Genomic DNA, 16567 nt, shown 5'->3' on the forward strand with positions numbered 1-16567 from the left:
TCTGCCTCCTCTCCACCTCCTCTCCACCCCTCTACACTATTTTCAATGAAAGGAGGCGGGACTGGGGCGGGGCTAAGTTATGAGAATTAGCCCCACCCCCGTCCAGCCTCTCCCCATTGCAAATAGTGCAGAGGGGCAGAGAGGAGGCAGAGAGGGGGCAGGAGCTCAGTTCCTGCTCCTGGCTCTTCCAGGCTCCCCCCTGCAGAGAGAGACGACATATATTGGCTGGGCGTGAAAACCGAGCCAAAGTCCCATAAAAAATTTCTACGGGAGGTGTGAAAATATGTCAGGGGAAGGGTGTGCCACTGCACAAAACGTGGGGGAAAGAACACATCTGGACCTCATTAGGCTTCAAACAGTCATTAAATCCACGAAAGGGTGTGCCACGCACGTGTGAGCTGGCATTGCATGTATAAAAAGTACAGTACTATGCACAGAGATTTGTGCAACGTCTTCAACACTCGTGCAGGTGCAACTACGTTGCAGCGAGCATTTTTGTGCATAGACTCATGTGAACCTTCCCTAGACTGATGGTGGCTGCTTAGAAAATACCTGCACACAGATAGAACATTCGAAGAGTGTCAGGCCATATAGTACATGTAGTGCGCCATGCAGGCTTATAACCTAGTCACCCTATATTGTAGTCCAGCAGGCTGCACTGCACCTCATAGGTGAACCACACTGGCACCCTAGGCTCCCCAGGCATACAAAGGTGTGTGAGTGGTTGCTCATCAATGCCTTGTACCTGTGCAATGCTTCTCCATTTAGCATTCTGTCTGTCTGCATGCTGAGGGATGCGGTGCTTCTACCTGCCCTCTTGTATTAGTACATTGGTAAGTATATGGTTGTTTTCTGTGATTTTTCTGTATATTCCCTTTTTTCAGTGATTTTAAATTGATGTCAGTGTAGGGACTCACAAGGAAATGAGGACCCTTGCTGCGGGCTTGTGAGCTCGTGTATTTTGGCCAAAATATCAAGCAATACCTCGTATTTATCCGTAACATGCGGTGCTGGGGGAGCCAAGGATGGTTCACCTATGAGGTCCAGAGCAGCCCGCTGGACTAAAATATTGGGTCACTAATAAGTTGTAAGCCTGCATGTTGCCCTACACGTAATATGTGGCCCAACACCATTTGTATGCTATATCTATGTGCAAGTATAGTAGTAAGCAGCCGTCCCCCTCAATATAAGGGCTCCTTCACACAGGCGCTGCATTTTTCGGCAACCTCGCGGACGAAAAGCACATGAGCGAGAGGCAGCCATAACCAAGTCACGGCTGCATCTCCTGTTTTTTTGCCCATGCAGACCATTGGTTAGGGAGAGAGAGTTTAGCTCTGCCAAGCTCCCTTCCCCTTCCCTCCCTAGCCACCGCTTGCTGGCTGCCAGCAATGGAAGAGGGAGGGAGCTAGTGTGCTAAACTCCCGCATCCTCTGCACTTCTTGCCGGCTCCCAGCAATGTGTGTTAATCTCCCGTCCTGCCCCCTTCCTTTGCAGGCAGCCGGCAAGGGGCGGAGAGGGGGAGGGAGTTTAGCAGAGCTGCTGCTAAACTCCCTCCCACCTCCCTTTTCTGGCAGCTCTCATTGGCTCCCATAGCAGTCTATGGCAGTGTTCCCCAACTCCAGTCCTCAGGGACCGCCAACAGGTCATGCCTCAGACCTTGCCATAGGTGTACTTACCATAGGTTACCCTGAAAACATGACCTGTTGGTGGTCCCTGAGGACTGGAGTTGGGGACCCCTGGTCCATGGGACCGGCTGGCGTATTCTGGCAAAAGATAGGTCCAGACTAGAGATGAGCGTGTATACTCGCTAAGGCATATTACTCGAGCGAGTAGTGCCTTAGCCGAGTATATTCCCGCTCGTCTCTAAAGATTTGGGGGCCGGCGCGGGTGACTGGTGAGTTGTGTCGGGGAGCGGGGAGAAGAGAGGGAGAGAGAGATCTCCCCTCCGTTCCTCCCCGCTCTCCCCCGCCGATCCCCTACCCTCCCATGTTGAGGGATGTGGTGCTTCTACCTGCCCTTGCGCAGCAGTACATTGGTAAGTAATTGGTAATTTAAAAAAATTTTTTTTAGGTATTTTACATGATGAGTAGAGATGAGCGAACGTACTCGTCCGAGCTTGATGCTGGGGCGAATATTAGGGTGTTTGGGATGCTCGTTACTCTTAACGAGTACCACGCGATGTTCGGGTTACTTTCAGTTTCCTCTCTGAGACGTTAGCGCGCTTTTCTGGCCAATTGAAAGACAGGGAAGGCATTACAACTTCCCCCTGTGACGTTCAAGCCCTATACCACCCCCCTGCTGTGAGTGGCTGGGGAGATCAGATGTCACCCGAGTATAAAAGTCGTCCCCTCCCGCGGCTCGCCTCAGATGCCTTGTGACTGAGTTAGCTGAGGGAAAGTGCTGCTGCTGGTGCTGCTGTAGGGAGAGTGTTAGGAGTGAGTGTAGGCTTCAAGAACCCCAACGGTCCTTCTCAGGGCCACATCTATCCGTGTGCAGTACTGTGGAGGGTGCTGTTAGCAGTGTTGCACAATTTTTTTTTTTTCAAAATCGGCTGTCTGCAGAGCATTGCGCCCTGCAGTAATAGTCCAGGGACAGAAGTGGTGGTTAGGCAGGGAGAGTGTTAGGAGTGAGTGTAGGCTTCAAGAACCCCAACGGTCCTTCTTAGGGCCACATTTAACCGTGTGCAGTACTGTGCAGGCTGCTGTTAGCAGTGTTGCATTTTTATTTTTTTTTCCAAAATCGGCTGTGCAGAGCATTGCGCCCTGCAGTAATACTACAGGGACAGAATTGTGTAGGCAGGGCCAGAAGACATATATTATTGATTGAATATAGTCAGTGGGCCTTTTCTTTTAAAAAAAAGGGAAAAATTCTATGTGCCCTGCTCTGTCAGTCCTCAGCGTTCTGTGTACGTGTGTGGTGGGTGGAGATAGTAAAAAATTCATACGCAGCAAGCTACGTTTAACAGCAGGATTGCGCCAATTTATTTCCTGCCTTCCTGGGAAAAATCACCGCTCTGCTGCACTTCATATAACTGCATTTCTGTGGAACACATTTCTTATCTGATTGAATATAGTCAGTGGGCCTTTTCTTTTAAAAAAAAGGGAAACATTCTATTTGGCCTGCCTCTGACAGTCCTCAGCGTTCTGGGTACGTGTGTGGTGGGTGCAGAACTTTAACAAAAAACATACGCAGCCAGCTACGTTTAACAGCAGGCTTGCGCCAATTTCTTTCCTGCCTGGGAAATCAAATCACTGGTAATACACCATGCTGAGGGGTAGGGGTAGGCCTATAGGATGTGGACGCGGGCGAGGACGCGGAGGCCCAAGTCAGGATGTGGGCACAGGCCGAGCCAGTGCGGTGGCCAGGGGTAGAGGCAGGGCCAGACCGAATAATCCACCAACTGTTTCCCAAAGCGCCCCCTCGCGCCATGCCACCCTGCACAGGTCAAGGTGCTCTACGGTGTGGCAGTTTTTCACAGAGATGCCTGACGACCGACGAACAGTGGTGTGCAACCTTTGTCGCGCCAAGATCAGCTGGGGAGGCACCACCAACAGCATGCGCAGGCATATGATGGCCAAGCACCCCACAAGGTGGGACGATGCCCGTTCACCGCCTCCGGTTTGCACCACTGCCTCTCCCCCTGTGCCCCAACCTGCCACTGAGATCCAACCCCCCTCTGAGGACACAGGCACTACCGTCTCCTGGCCTGCACCCACACCCTCACCTCCGCTGTCCTCGGCCCCATCCAGCAATGTCTCTCAGCGTAGCGTCCAGACGTCGCTAGCGCCACAGTTTGAGCGCAAGCGCAAGTACGCCGCCACGCACCCGCACGCTCAAGCGTTAAACGTGCACATTGCAAAATTGATCAGCCTAGAGATGCTGCTGTATAGGCTTGTGGAAACGGAGGCTTTCAAAAGCATGATGGCGGCGGCGGCCCCGCACTACTCGGTTCCCAGTCGCCACTACTTTTCCCGATGTGCCGTCCCAGGCCTGCACGACCACGTCTTCCGCAACATTGTACGCGCCCTCACCAACGCGGTTACTGCCAAGGTCCACTTAACAACAGACACGTGGACAAGCACAGGCGGGCAGGGCCACTATATCTCCCTGACGGCACATTGGGTGAATTTAGTGCAGGCTGGGACAGAGTCAGAGCCTGGGACCGCTCACGTCCTACCCACCCCCCAGAATTGCGGGCCCCAGCTCGGTGGTGGTATCTGCGGGGGTGTATGCTTCCTCCACTAAACCACCCTCCTCCTACGCAACCTCTGTCTCGCAATCAAGATGTGTCAGCAGCAGCACGTCGCCAGCAGTCGGTGTCACGCGGCGTGGCAGCACAGCGGTGGGCAAGCGTCAGCAGGCCGTGCTGAAACTACTCAGCTTAGGAGAGAAGAGGCACACGGCCCACGAACTGCTGCAGGGTCTGACAGAGCAGACCGACCGCTGGCTTGCGCCGCTGAGCCTCCAACCGGGCATGGTCATGTGTGACAACGGCCGTAAGCTGGTGGCGGCTCTGCAGCTCGGCAGCCTCACGCACGTGCCATGCCTGGCCCATGTGTTTAATTTGGTGGTTCAGCGCTTTCTGAAAAGCTACCCCCACTTGTCAGACCTGCTCGGAAAGGTGCGCCAGCTCTGCGCACATTTCCGCAAATCACACACGCACGCTGCCACCCTGCGGACCCTGCAACATCGGTTTAATCTGCCAGTGCACCGACTGCTGTGCGACGTGCCCACACAGTGGAACTCTACGCTCCACATATTGGCCAGACTCTATGAGCAGCGTAGAGCTATAGTGGAATACCAACTCCAACTTGCGCGGCGCAGTGGGAGTCAGCCTCCTCAATTATTTACAGAAGAGTGGGCCTGGTTGGCAGCCATCTGCCAGGTCCTTGGAAAGTTTGAGGAGTCTACCCAGATGGTGAGCGGCGATGCTGCAATCATTAGCGTCACCATTCCTCTGCTATGCCTCTTGAGAAGTTCCCTGCAAAGCATAAAGGCAGACGCTTTGCGCTCGGAAACAGAGCCGGGGGAAGACAGTATGTCGCTGGATAGTCAGAGCACCCTCCTGTCTATATCTCAGCGCGTTCAGGAGGAGGAGGAGGAGCATGAGGAGGATGAGGAGGAGGGGGAAGAGACAGCTTGGCCCACTGCTGACGGTACCCATGCTGCTTGCCTGTCATCCTTTCAGCGTGTATGGCCTGAGGAGGATGAGGAGGATCCTGAAAGTGATCTTCCTAGTGAAGACAGCCATGTGTTGCGTACAGGTACCCTGGCACACATGGCTGACTTCATGTTAGGATGCCTTTCTCGTGACCCTCGCGTTACACGCATTATGGCCACTACGGATTACTGGGTGTACACACTGCTCGATCCACGGTATAAGGAGAGCCTTTGCACTCTCATTCCCGAAGAGGAAAGGGGTTCGAGAATGATGCTATACCACAGAGCGCTGGTGGACAAACTGATGGTAAACTTCCCATCCGACAGCGCTAGTGGCAGAAGGCGCAGTTCCGAGGCCAGGTAGCAGGGGAGGCGCAGAGATCAGGCAGCATGTACAGCGCAGGCAGGGGAACATTCTCCAAGGCCTTTGCCAGCTTTATGGCTCCCCATCAAGACTGTGTCACCGGTCCCCAGTCAAGGCTGAGTTGGCGGGAGCACTGTCAAAGGACGGTGAGGGAGTACGTAGCCGATTGCAGCACCGTCCTCGGTGACGCCTCTGCCCCCTACAACTACTGGGTGTCGAAGCTGGACACGTGGCCTGAACTCGCGCTGTATGCCCTGGAGGTGCTTGCTTGTCCTGCGGCTAGCGTCTTGTCAGAGAGTGTGTTTAGTGTGGCTGGGGGAATCATCACGGATAAGCGTACCCACCTGTCAACCGACAGTGCCGACAGGCTTACACTCATAAAGATGAACAAAGGCTGGATTTCCCCAGACTTCTCTTCTCCACCAGCGGACAGCAGCGGTACCTAAACAATACGTAGGCTGCACCCGCGGATGGAAGCTACGTTCTCTCTCACAATCCAAAACGGGGACATTTCTGCTTCATCAATCTGTGTCTAATATTCCTAATCCTCCTCCTGCTCCTCCTCCTGAAACCTCACGTAATCACGCTGAACGGGCAATTTTTCTTAGGGCCACAAGGCTCAGTCATATAATTTTTCTAAACAATTTTTATACGTTTCAATGCTCTTAAAGGCGTTGGAACTTTAACTTGAACCAATTTTTCGTTCAACTGGGCTACCTCCAGGCCTAGTTACCACTTAAGCCACATTAACCAAAGCGATTAATGGGTTTCACCTGCCCTCTTGGTTGGCCATGGCCAATTTTTTGGATGTACATTAGTACTGTTGATACAGCAATTTTTGTGGGCCCTCGCCTACAGTGTAATCAAATGAATTTTTAGCCCACCTGCATTACAGCTGACGTTACATCCGCTGTGTTGGGCAATGCAATGGGATATTTTTATGTACCGCCGGTGGGTTCCAGGGAGCCACCCATGCTGTGGGTCCACAGGGAATTATAAATGCATCTGTGTCCACTTCTAAAGAACCCCAGTCTGACTGGGGCATGCAGTGTGGGCCGAAGCCCACCTGTATTAAGCACGACATTACTACCTCAGCTGTGTTGGGCAATGCAATGGGATATTTTTATGTACCGCCGGTGGGTTCCAGGGAGCCACCCATGCTGTCGGTCCACAGGGACTTCACAATAGGGAGTTGTACCTGCCTGTGTCTATGAATTAAAAACCGCGGTCTGACTGGGGCATGCAGACACCTTGACAGAATGAATAGTGTGTGGCACATAGGTTCCCCATTGCTATGCCCACGTGTGCAGTTCCTGATGGCGGTGGCACAGGATTATATTTCTCATTGCTTCTGTACAGCATTGTGGGCTACCGCCCCGCCCCTTTTAAAGAGGGTCGCTGCCTAGCCGTGCCAACCCTCTGCAGTGTGTGCCTGCTTTTCCTGTGGCAGACGCACTTCTAAATAGACATGAGTGTGGCGTGGCATGAGGGCAGCTGAAGGCTGCGCAGGGACAATTTGGTGTGCGCTGTGGACACTGGGTCGTGCAGGGGGGGTTGGTCAGCATGTAACCCAGGAGAAGTGGCAGCGGAGTGTCATGCAGGCAGTGATTGTGCTTTGTTGGAGGTAGTGTGGTGCTTGGCTAAGGTATCCATTGCTAATGAGGGCTTTTCAGAAGTAAAAGTTGTTGGGAGGGGGGGCCCACTCTTGCCGCTATTGTGGCTTAATAGTGGGACCTGTGAACTTGAGATGCAGCCCAACATGTAGCCCCTCTCCTGCCCTATCCGTTGCTGTGTTGTTCCCATCACTTTCTTGAATTGCCCAGATTTTCACAAATGAAAACCTTAGCGAGCATCGGCGAAATACAAAAATGCTCGGGTCGCCCATTGACTTCAATGGGGTTCGTTATTCAAAACGAACCCTCGAGCATCGCGATAATTTCGTCCCGAGTAACGATAGTAACTATTGGCTAAAAAATCACCCGAAAAAGCGAATTCATTATAATAGTCATCATTTCCATACGTGGTCACTAGAGATGAGAGAGCACCAAAATGCTCGAGTGCTCGTTACTCGAGTCGAACATTCAGTGATGCTCGAGAGTTCGTTTCGAGTAACAAACCCCAATGAAGTCAATGGGCGACCCGAGCATTTTAGTATATGACTGGTGCTCCGCTAAGGTTTTCATTTGTGAAAATCTTAGCAAATCACCAAAGTCATGTAAAAAAAAAACAGAAATGGATAGGGCAGGCGAGGAGCAACATGCAGGGCTGCATTTCGGGCTCCGAGGTCTCACTATTAAGCCACAATAGTGGCAAGAGTGAGACCCCCCCCCCCCCCCCCGCACTGTCAGCATAACGATCGTTCTCCTCTGCCACAGCTGTTACAATTCATGAATGGGTGAGTGAGAGCTGCCTCTGATTGGTGAGGCTGTGACCAATCAGAGGCAGCTCATTCAGCGGGCGGGAATTTTAAATCCTCGGCTGCTGAATACTACTCACAGCAGTTCAGGAGAACTGCCGGCCGGCCGCGGCTGAACTCTGGCTGCAGCGGAAAGGTGAGTATACATTTTTTTTATTATTTTTACACATTTTAGGATGATTTTCAGGTAAGGGCTTATATTTTTAAGCCCTTCCCAAAAATTCATCCCGCGCTCGCCGGCAGCCCAATGCTTTCAATGGAGCCGGCTGTATTGCTGGCTCCATTGAATTCAATGGTCAGTGCTCATTTAATCGAGACGAGTACCGCGTGGTGCTCGCCTCTAGTAACGAGCATCTCGAGCACCCTAATACTCGAACGAGCATCAAGCTCGGACGAGTATGCTCGCTCATCTCTAGTGGTCACCAACAGGATCACTCATCACTTGTTGTTTAGTTCAAGCTCACCACAGGAATAGTCACTCATTAATCAAAAGTCGTCTGGTGTAAAGTCACAGTTGTTCGTGTTTAAAATGCTTGCAAACAAATTTGCATGGGGATCCCCTCTACAAACGATACGGGAGCAAATGACTAATGAATGATCATCGCTCTGCGCAGAAGTAAACCAGCGACTATTGTATGCTTTAACGACTTTTTTGAGCGACTATATGAACAGTTGCTCCGTGTAAAGGCACCCTTAGGTGAACCATACATACTAAGTAGAGATGAGCGAGCATTGTCCTTAGTGAGTATCTCCCCGCTCGGAAGAAAAGGTTCGGCTGCCGGCGCGGGTGACAGGTGAGTTGCGGCGGTGAGCAGGGAGGAAGAGAGGGAGAGAGAGATCTCCCCTCCGTTCCTCCCCGCTCTCCCCCGCAGCTCCCCGCCCGCCACTGGCAGCCGAACCTTTTCTTCCGAGCGGGCAGGTACTCGCGAAGGGCAATGCTCGCTCATCTCTAATACTAAGCCATTCATTCAGGGAGAGACAGCCATCCAGAACGGAGCCTTCTTCCTCTGCATCATGCTGACCCCACATGTGCCATTCTGTCCGCTGTACCTGTGGCTGACAGTCTAAGTCGCTGTTGCTGTCTGATCTCTGCTTCTCGCGGTTGTCATAAAACACAAATCCAGCCTGGCAGATGCAGGAACCATCGGACTCCTGGAAGGAGCGGTTCAGTCCTCGGCAGACACAGTTCTTGGAACCTTGGGGTCATTTCCAATGAAGACATGGTGGGTTAACGCAGTTATATCATTACACAAACCAATATACATACATTAAAGGGCGTTGGAGGAGGCACTTAATTTAGGTGATATTCAAAGGGTATCATAGCTTTATCAATTAGACATGCCAAAATGTATATTCGATGCATCAGAGAAGAATACAGCGTTGTATCTGCCTGTGTAAACCGGCTGCAGGAGCCAACTCAACATCATTAGATCTTTCAAACAAGAAATTGGACCCTTAGGCTGGGGTCACACGGGACCGAAATCTCACGGAATGACTGCACAGAAATTCAACAAGATTTCCACCAAAGAAATGCCTATTTCCGTGGATTTTTGAGAGGAGAGAGGCCGCCGTGGAAACAGGGAAAGAATTGACATGCCACAGATTTGAATTCCGCACCACATGTCAATTTCATCGCGGTTTGGCTGCAACGGATCAGCCGCAGCGTGTGGACAAGGTTTTTGAAAATCTCGTCCACTTTGCTGGCTAATCCCAGGATTAAAAACGTAGGCGGAATTTCTGTGCAGAAAGTCCGCATAGACATTCTGCGACAATTCTGCCCTGTGTGACTCCAGCCTTAAAATTGAGCTGGCAGTTGTCTTATCTCAAGCTTACAAGTAAACATTTAGGCCGCCTGCAGACGGGCGGAAATTCCACGGCGGGATTTCCCACGGAATTTCCACCCCTTGAAGCTGCCATAGGATTGCATTAACAAACGCAATCCCATGCAGACGGCAGCGATTTGGCCGCGCAAAATCTCGCGCGGCAAACAAATCGTGGCACAGAAACATCACTCCCCGGCCATAGGCTCCGCTCTGCGCATGCGCCGGCTGCCCGGCAGCCGGCACATGAAAGAGCCGGGGCCGCAGGAGCAGGTGAGTGATGCACTGCTCTCTGCAGACGCTCGGGTCACGCTGCGAGAATTCTCGCAGCCGGATCCGACCCAGCCATCTGCAGGTGGCCTTACTTTTACTAAAGCTGGCAGTTATCTTATCTACCACATACATGAAAGCAGACTTTTGCTGAAGCTTCCCCCATTGAATGGGTAATGTCTGTTTTTGACTGCTTTTACAAGTCAGTTATGAACCATAATAACCTTGTAATAAAAATGATGTGTAAAACACTATTAGAGATGAGCAAGTATACTCGCTAAGGCACATTACTCGAGCGAGTAGTGCCTTAGCCAAGTATCTCCCCGATCATCTCTAAAGATTCGGGGGCCGGCGGGGGAGAGCGGGGAGGAACGGAGGGGAGATCTCTCTCTCCCTCTCTCCCCCCTGCTCCCCGCCGCAACTCACCTGTCACCCACGCCTGCCCCCGAATCTTTAGAGACGAGCGGGGAGATACTCGGCTAAGGCACTACTCGCTCGAGTAATGTGTCTTAGCGAGTATACTCGCTCATCTCTAAACACTATTACAAGTTACTCTTACAAGGGGTTATCCCAAAATCTAAAGTTGTCACCTACCCACAGGATAGTGGAAAACTCTAGGATCGATGAGGGTTCGACCGCTAGACTTCTACTGATTCTGAGAATGAGGGTCCTGTTTCCCCCATCTTCTTGTCACTGCAGTTACTTCTCCCTCCCGTAGTAATGTCAGACTGAATGAAGCGCTGATCACGTATGCACAGTTGCCGTTCCATTAATTTCAATGGGATTGACAAAAATAGCTGAGTGCTTGTACTGGGGTATCTCCAGCAGCTCCATTGAAAGGGAATGGAGCAGCACTGCGCATGCGCTACTCCATTCAGCCTCCTCCTCACTGTGTTGTTAGCCCAGTTGGTGATGATGAGGGTACACAGAACCCTCATTCTCAGGATCAGTAGGGGTCTCAGTGATGAGACCCTCCACCAATTATAAAGGTATCCCTTACCCTGTAGATAGGAGATAAGGAGGTTATCCAAAAATCTAAGGTTAAGAAAGACGGGACGACTGTCATCTAAATGACTGCACAAGCACTGACGCCACCGCTAAGGTCGTTAGTGTTTGTGCAGAGTGTTTAGACAGGCTGGATTCTCACTGGCTTCTAGCTCAGAACTTCCCATGCTATGTGAAGTGGGGAACGTTTACACGCAACCATAAACCTGCGATCCAGCAATGTTTTTTATGCTGACTGATAATGAAAACATTTTTACACAGATTAGTTTGTTTGAACGAATTTTGAGCGATAATCGCGCCGTATAAATGGCCCATAATAAAGCATTGCCTGGAATGATCTACACGATCACTACAATGTAAACACTGGGGTAGGTCTAACATATAGATAGTGTAATTTTAGACCAGACAGTCTGAAAATGCACCAAACCTATCTCAGTGGCTCATGCTGGAGAACACATTTGGTGCATCTTTAGATTTTTTTGGCACTATGTGGGTTGTATTACTTTTTGGGGGCCCAACGTGGGCTCTACTATTTTTTGTGGGCACAATGCGGGCTCTACTACTTTGTGTGGGAAAAACGCAGGCTCTACAAGTTTGTAGAGGCACAATACGGGCTCTACTACTTTGTGGGGGCACAAAGTGGGCTCTACTACTTTGTGGGGGCACAAAGCGGGCTCTACTACTTTGTGGGGGCACAAAGCGGGCTCTACTACTTTGTGGGGGCACAAAGCGGGCTCTACTACTTTGTGGGGGCACAAAGCGGGCTCTACTACTTTGTGGGGGCACAAAGCGGGCTCTACTACTTTGTGGGGGCACAAATTGGGCTCTACTACTTTGTGGGGGCACAAAGCGGGCTCTACTACTTTGTGGGGGCACAAAGTGGGCTCTCCTACTTTGTGGGGGCACAAAGTGGGCTCTACTACTTTGTGGGGGCACAATGCGGGCTCTACTACTTTGTGAGGGCAGAACGCGGGCTCTACTACTTTGTAGGGACACAACTCGGGCTCTATTACTTTATGGGGAAACAACACGGACTCTACTAATTTGTGGGGGCACCATGCGGGCTCTATTACTTTGTGGGAGCACAACGCGGACTCTATTATCTTGCGGGGGCACAATGTGGGCTCCATTCCTTTGTGGGAGCACAACGTGAGCTCTATTATTTTTTGGGAGTGTAACAAAAAAAAATTATGAAGGCTGCCAAAGTTGTGCAAACATCCCAGAATCTATGGTGTACTTAATCCGCCACTGATGACCATGTTGCAGATTATAAACCCACAGCGTACAGATGTAGCAATCACTAACATGACTGGTACATCATGAGAACTCAATTCACAACATTATTGCAGATTGTAGTTGAGTCATCACAGCGTCTTACATGTCAAGTTAATGTTTGCTACATTAGTATAAGATTCTATACATGTGGCTAGGGAGATGAATAACCCATCCATTGCAGAAATGCAAGTTTCAGGGTTTGATTTCTGCCGCTGATTGACATCTGAACATCCCAGCAGTACATGACACGGCCTTGTGTCCTCAGGTTCATCCCATTTACCAAACATACTATTCATTGGGGAATATGTAGAAGATTTTTTTGGGTGGAGGGGGTTCCCTTTGGACTGTGAATTGAAAGCATCAGTGATTAGCAGTATATTATGGTGACAAGGCATTATGGTGCATCAAAAGCAGTTCTATGCACTTCTGCTTACAGGCACCCGTCATCACTTACAACCATTAAATATTACTTTTTCGATATTACCATTAAACATATTTCAGGTCATATGTATGATTCTACACACCTGACTTAGAAGAGGATGAGCTGCCACACAGAAAGCATGACACCTGGGCAGAGAGGTGGTTGTATGTGCCAGCTGGGCAAGGCTGGCAGTCGCCTACTTCTCTTCCGTTAGTGCTGTTACCATAAGTACCAGGTGGACAAGGGACTGGTGCTGTGGCACTGGAAGGGCAGTAATAGCCAGCCAAACAGGGAAATGACTTGTAGTTCTCCACACCTATAGAAACAGGATGGAAAGCACATGGAGGCATTAGGTGTTCAGCCATGTCTTCCCTCAAGTTGAAACTTTGCAATAGGTCATAAATAGAGATGAGCGAGTATACTCGCTAAGGCACATTACTTGAGCGAGTAGTGCCTTAGCCGAGTATCTCCCCGCTCGTCTCTAAAGATTCGGGAGCCGGCGCAGATGACAGGAGAGTTGCGGCGGGGATCGGGGGGGGGGGGGGGAGAGAGAGATCTCCCCTCCGTTCCTCCCCGCTCTCCCCTGCCGCTCCCCGCCCCCGAATCTTTAGAGACGAGCAGGGAGATACTCGGCTAAGGCACTACTCGCTCAAGTAATGTGCCTTAGCGAGTATACTCGCTCATCTCTAGTCATAAATAAAAATTGCCAGACAGAAAACAAATTAGTGTAGAGTGATCCTGCAATCTCATACTATATTTGGCAGATTACCCCAAACTAAAAAAAAAAAAAGTTAGAAGGGATTATGATGTCAGGATCAGACTACACAGAGTTTGCTTGTTGTCTGTTGCCATGGTGACACATAGTCTGCATTGGAGCTGCAGAAAGAAAATGCCAGAGAGTTTTTAATTAATATTTATTGCAAAGCTGTTTATTTACACTTTATATTTTTAGGGCAATTTTAAGAAAAAGCTTGTGAAAGTGGACATAGGCTTTAAACCTCAGAGACCCCTATAGTCACACCACCAATAATAAGGGGGGGGGGGGGCAGAAGAATGGAGTGAGAGACGTGCAGGTTGCACAATAATTTACTAATGGTGTGGACCGTAATGAGTTCTTGCACAGTGCAGCCTTCTTTCTACTTAGATCTTGTATGCAAAGGGGTATTCTGATTTTTGACAAGTTGTTCCCTATCCACAAAATAGGAGATAACTAGCAGATCGCTGCGTCCCTCAGCAATCCTGAAAATGGGGTCTTGTTTTGCCTGTTCTCTTCACTGCAGCCCCCATAGTGAGAAGGAGATCAGCTCTGTTAGTGACTACTGTTACTACAAAGGGATGTTTTTCCCTGTATCTGCAGCTCCTATAAATGCCTCACCTACAGTGAAAAAGGGTGAAATAATAAAAAAAAAGACATGATGCGAATGACCCCCAGAGGTCTTATATGGCCTCATAGGGGACATAAATGGTAAAAAATAGTTACAGAAAAAAGTTTTTAAAAATTACAGAAAAAAAATAATTTTATATATATATATAAGAGAAAACAACCCAGAAGAAAGCGAGGAACCCATTCCTGTACTTTATTTTAGTGTAGATATACTCATTTTAAAAATAAACTGTAAATTTAAAGAAAGAAATCTTTTTTTAGCTTTTTACCCCTAATAAAACTAGAAGAAAGAAAAATAACAGCCAGAAAAAAAGCATAAAAAAACAGCCCTATACAATACGGAAAAAAAAAAAAACAAAGCAAAAATAATTTTGGTAGCTGAAGAAAAAAAATAAGGCAGTAAAACCACCACATAGGTAAAAATTCCTAAAAAAAAGTGTCCGGTCCTTTAGGGGTTAATAAACTTCCACCTGTGTTTTTTTGGTGCTTTGGCGCCACAACTATGCGATGGGGCCGCCTTTCTGGATGTTTTATTGCTGCACAGGGTCATGATCTGTCTGCCTATTTTTGTATGACCACACAGTGTGAACAGGTAACCTCTGTGGAATGGACCTGAAACGCAGAATTACCGAGCACCTCGGTGTATAAATACAATATACTGTACGTTCCGCCAGAACATAACCGCCCAGGATATATACCGCTACCTTAAACAGATTCAAAAAGGACCATTTCTAATCGCAGTGAAGAATCTTGTAACATTGTGTCTTCATACATGTAAACATTCTGAAAGGCGTTTATCCTCATTTGTAAGAATGTTTCCACATCCGCATGTTGTAATGTAAACACAGAACACCCTCATAGGGATGAATAACACAAGTGCTGCCCGCCACCCAGGCCAGCGGGTAATGTCATGTGGAAACACCAGCGGAGAGAACTGCCGGCAACACAAACTCTGACTGATCCAGGAGAACCGGATTCTACAGTAATATTACATTATGGGCAGATGTGGAGCAATAACCTGATATACAGGTGAAAGATACAGCAATATCACCAGGGTCATTGGACCACAATGGGATGCCCAGGGTGTGCCTAGACTTCCTGGTGCCTCATGCAAAATGCAAAGTGGCCCTCCCCACTAAAGAGAATGTAATATATATATTTTTTTTAAAAAGAATGAATTAAAAAATAATTTTATATATACACACACACATTATAGATAGATAGATAGATAGATAGATACACCCTGTTTCCCTGAAAATAAGACCTACCCTGATTTTTCAAGATTTTCAGGGAGCCTTGAAATATAAGCCGTACCCTGAAAATAAGCCTTGGCTGCATTACATTAAAAATTAAAAAGGAATACATTACCCAGCAGGCTCGGTCCAGGTCTCTCCCGCTGCTCTCCGGAGCTCCTACATGCTTTTTGCAGTCCTTGGCTGCCGACAGAAGATCACTTCCCGATTACAGGATTCATTGGTTCTCAAGTGCTGCTCAGCCAATCAATGCAGCGTTTGATGAACCAATCAGAGCCATTGCTTCCTGGAGGAGGAATTTATGAATTTCCCATCAGAAAGTGATCTTTGGGCAGCCAAGGACTGTGAGAAGTGCGTCAAAGCATCGGAGAGTAGCAGGAGAGACTTGGACCAAGTCTGCTAAGTAAGTATAATAAGACATCCCCTAAAATTATCTTCCGGGAAAAACAGTATACATATATAAATAAATACTATTATATATATATATCTCACACACACACAATACTTACTGAAGATTTGCCCCTTGTGCTTCTTTGGGCTCAGTCACATGGGCGTTTTGATGCGTGAATTTTTGTGCACAAAATGCACAAGCGGACGACCGAAGTGGGCGGCACGCTGGAAAAAACGGACTTGGACACGCTTTTCCACTCAAAAAGTGCACTGCCCGCTATCCCCTGCTGCAGCAGGGGATTCCTTGGGTGTGAAACCCCTGGATTCTGTCACATCCAGGGGTTTTACCTGTGGTCAATGGGGCCGGCAGCGGCAAAGGACCGCAATGTTCTCCCATTGAATTCAATTGAAAGCAATGAGCTGCTGGCAAGCCCTGCAGTGATTTTCAGGGAAGGGCTCAAAGTATAAGCCCTTCCCTGAAAAATCATCCCTAAAATGTGTAAAAAAAATAAAATAAAATAATAAAAAAAAAAATATATATATATATATACTCACCTCTCCGCAGCTGCCGGGGCTCAGGTGTGTCCAGACACTCTTCTCCTGCACTGCTATGAAGAGCTTTCAGGAGGAAGGGATTTAAAATTCCCACCTGCTGAAAGGGCTGCCTCTGATTGGCTGAGCACTCTGACCAATCAGAAAAATTGTCTCGAAAAAAAGAATGGAGATGGCAGTAAGAGCAACGCGCAACCGCTGAGACCAGTGATTGCCCAATTTTCTCGTACCTGTGAAACCACCCTAAGACTACTTGG

General features: G+C 49.0%; 1 protein-coding gene across 1 annotated transcript in view; it reads right to left on the reverse strand.

Annotated features, from left to right (window-relative positions):
• LOC136632041 (uncharacterized) overlaps window positions 1-16567 on the reverse strand; it is an 83401-nt gene that overhangs the window by 55993 nt on the left and 10841 nt on the right. The window contains exons 4-5 of the mRNA XM_066606608.1: window positions 12835-13047; window positions 8991-9136 (exon numbers count right to left, since the gene is read on the reverse strand). Of these exons, the coding sequence (XP_066462705.1) occupies window positions 8991-9136; window positions 12835-13047 (359 nt within the window). The remainder of the gene's footprint in view (window positions 1-8990; window positions 9137-12834; window positions 13048-16567) is intronic.

Source organism: Eleutherodactylus coqui, chromosome 6, assembly GCF_035609145.1.
Source record: "Eleutherodactylus coqui strain aEleCoq1 chromosome 6, aEleCoq1.hap1, whole genome shotgun sequence".
In the NCBI taxonomy this organism is placed as follows: Eukaryota; Metazoa; Chordata; class Amphibia; order Anura; family Eleutherodactylidae; genus Eleutherodactylus; species Eleutherodactylus coqui.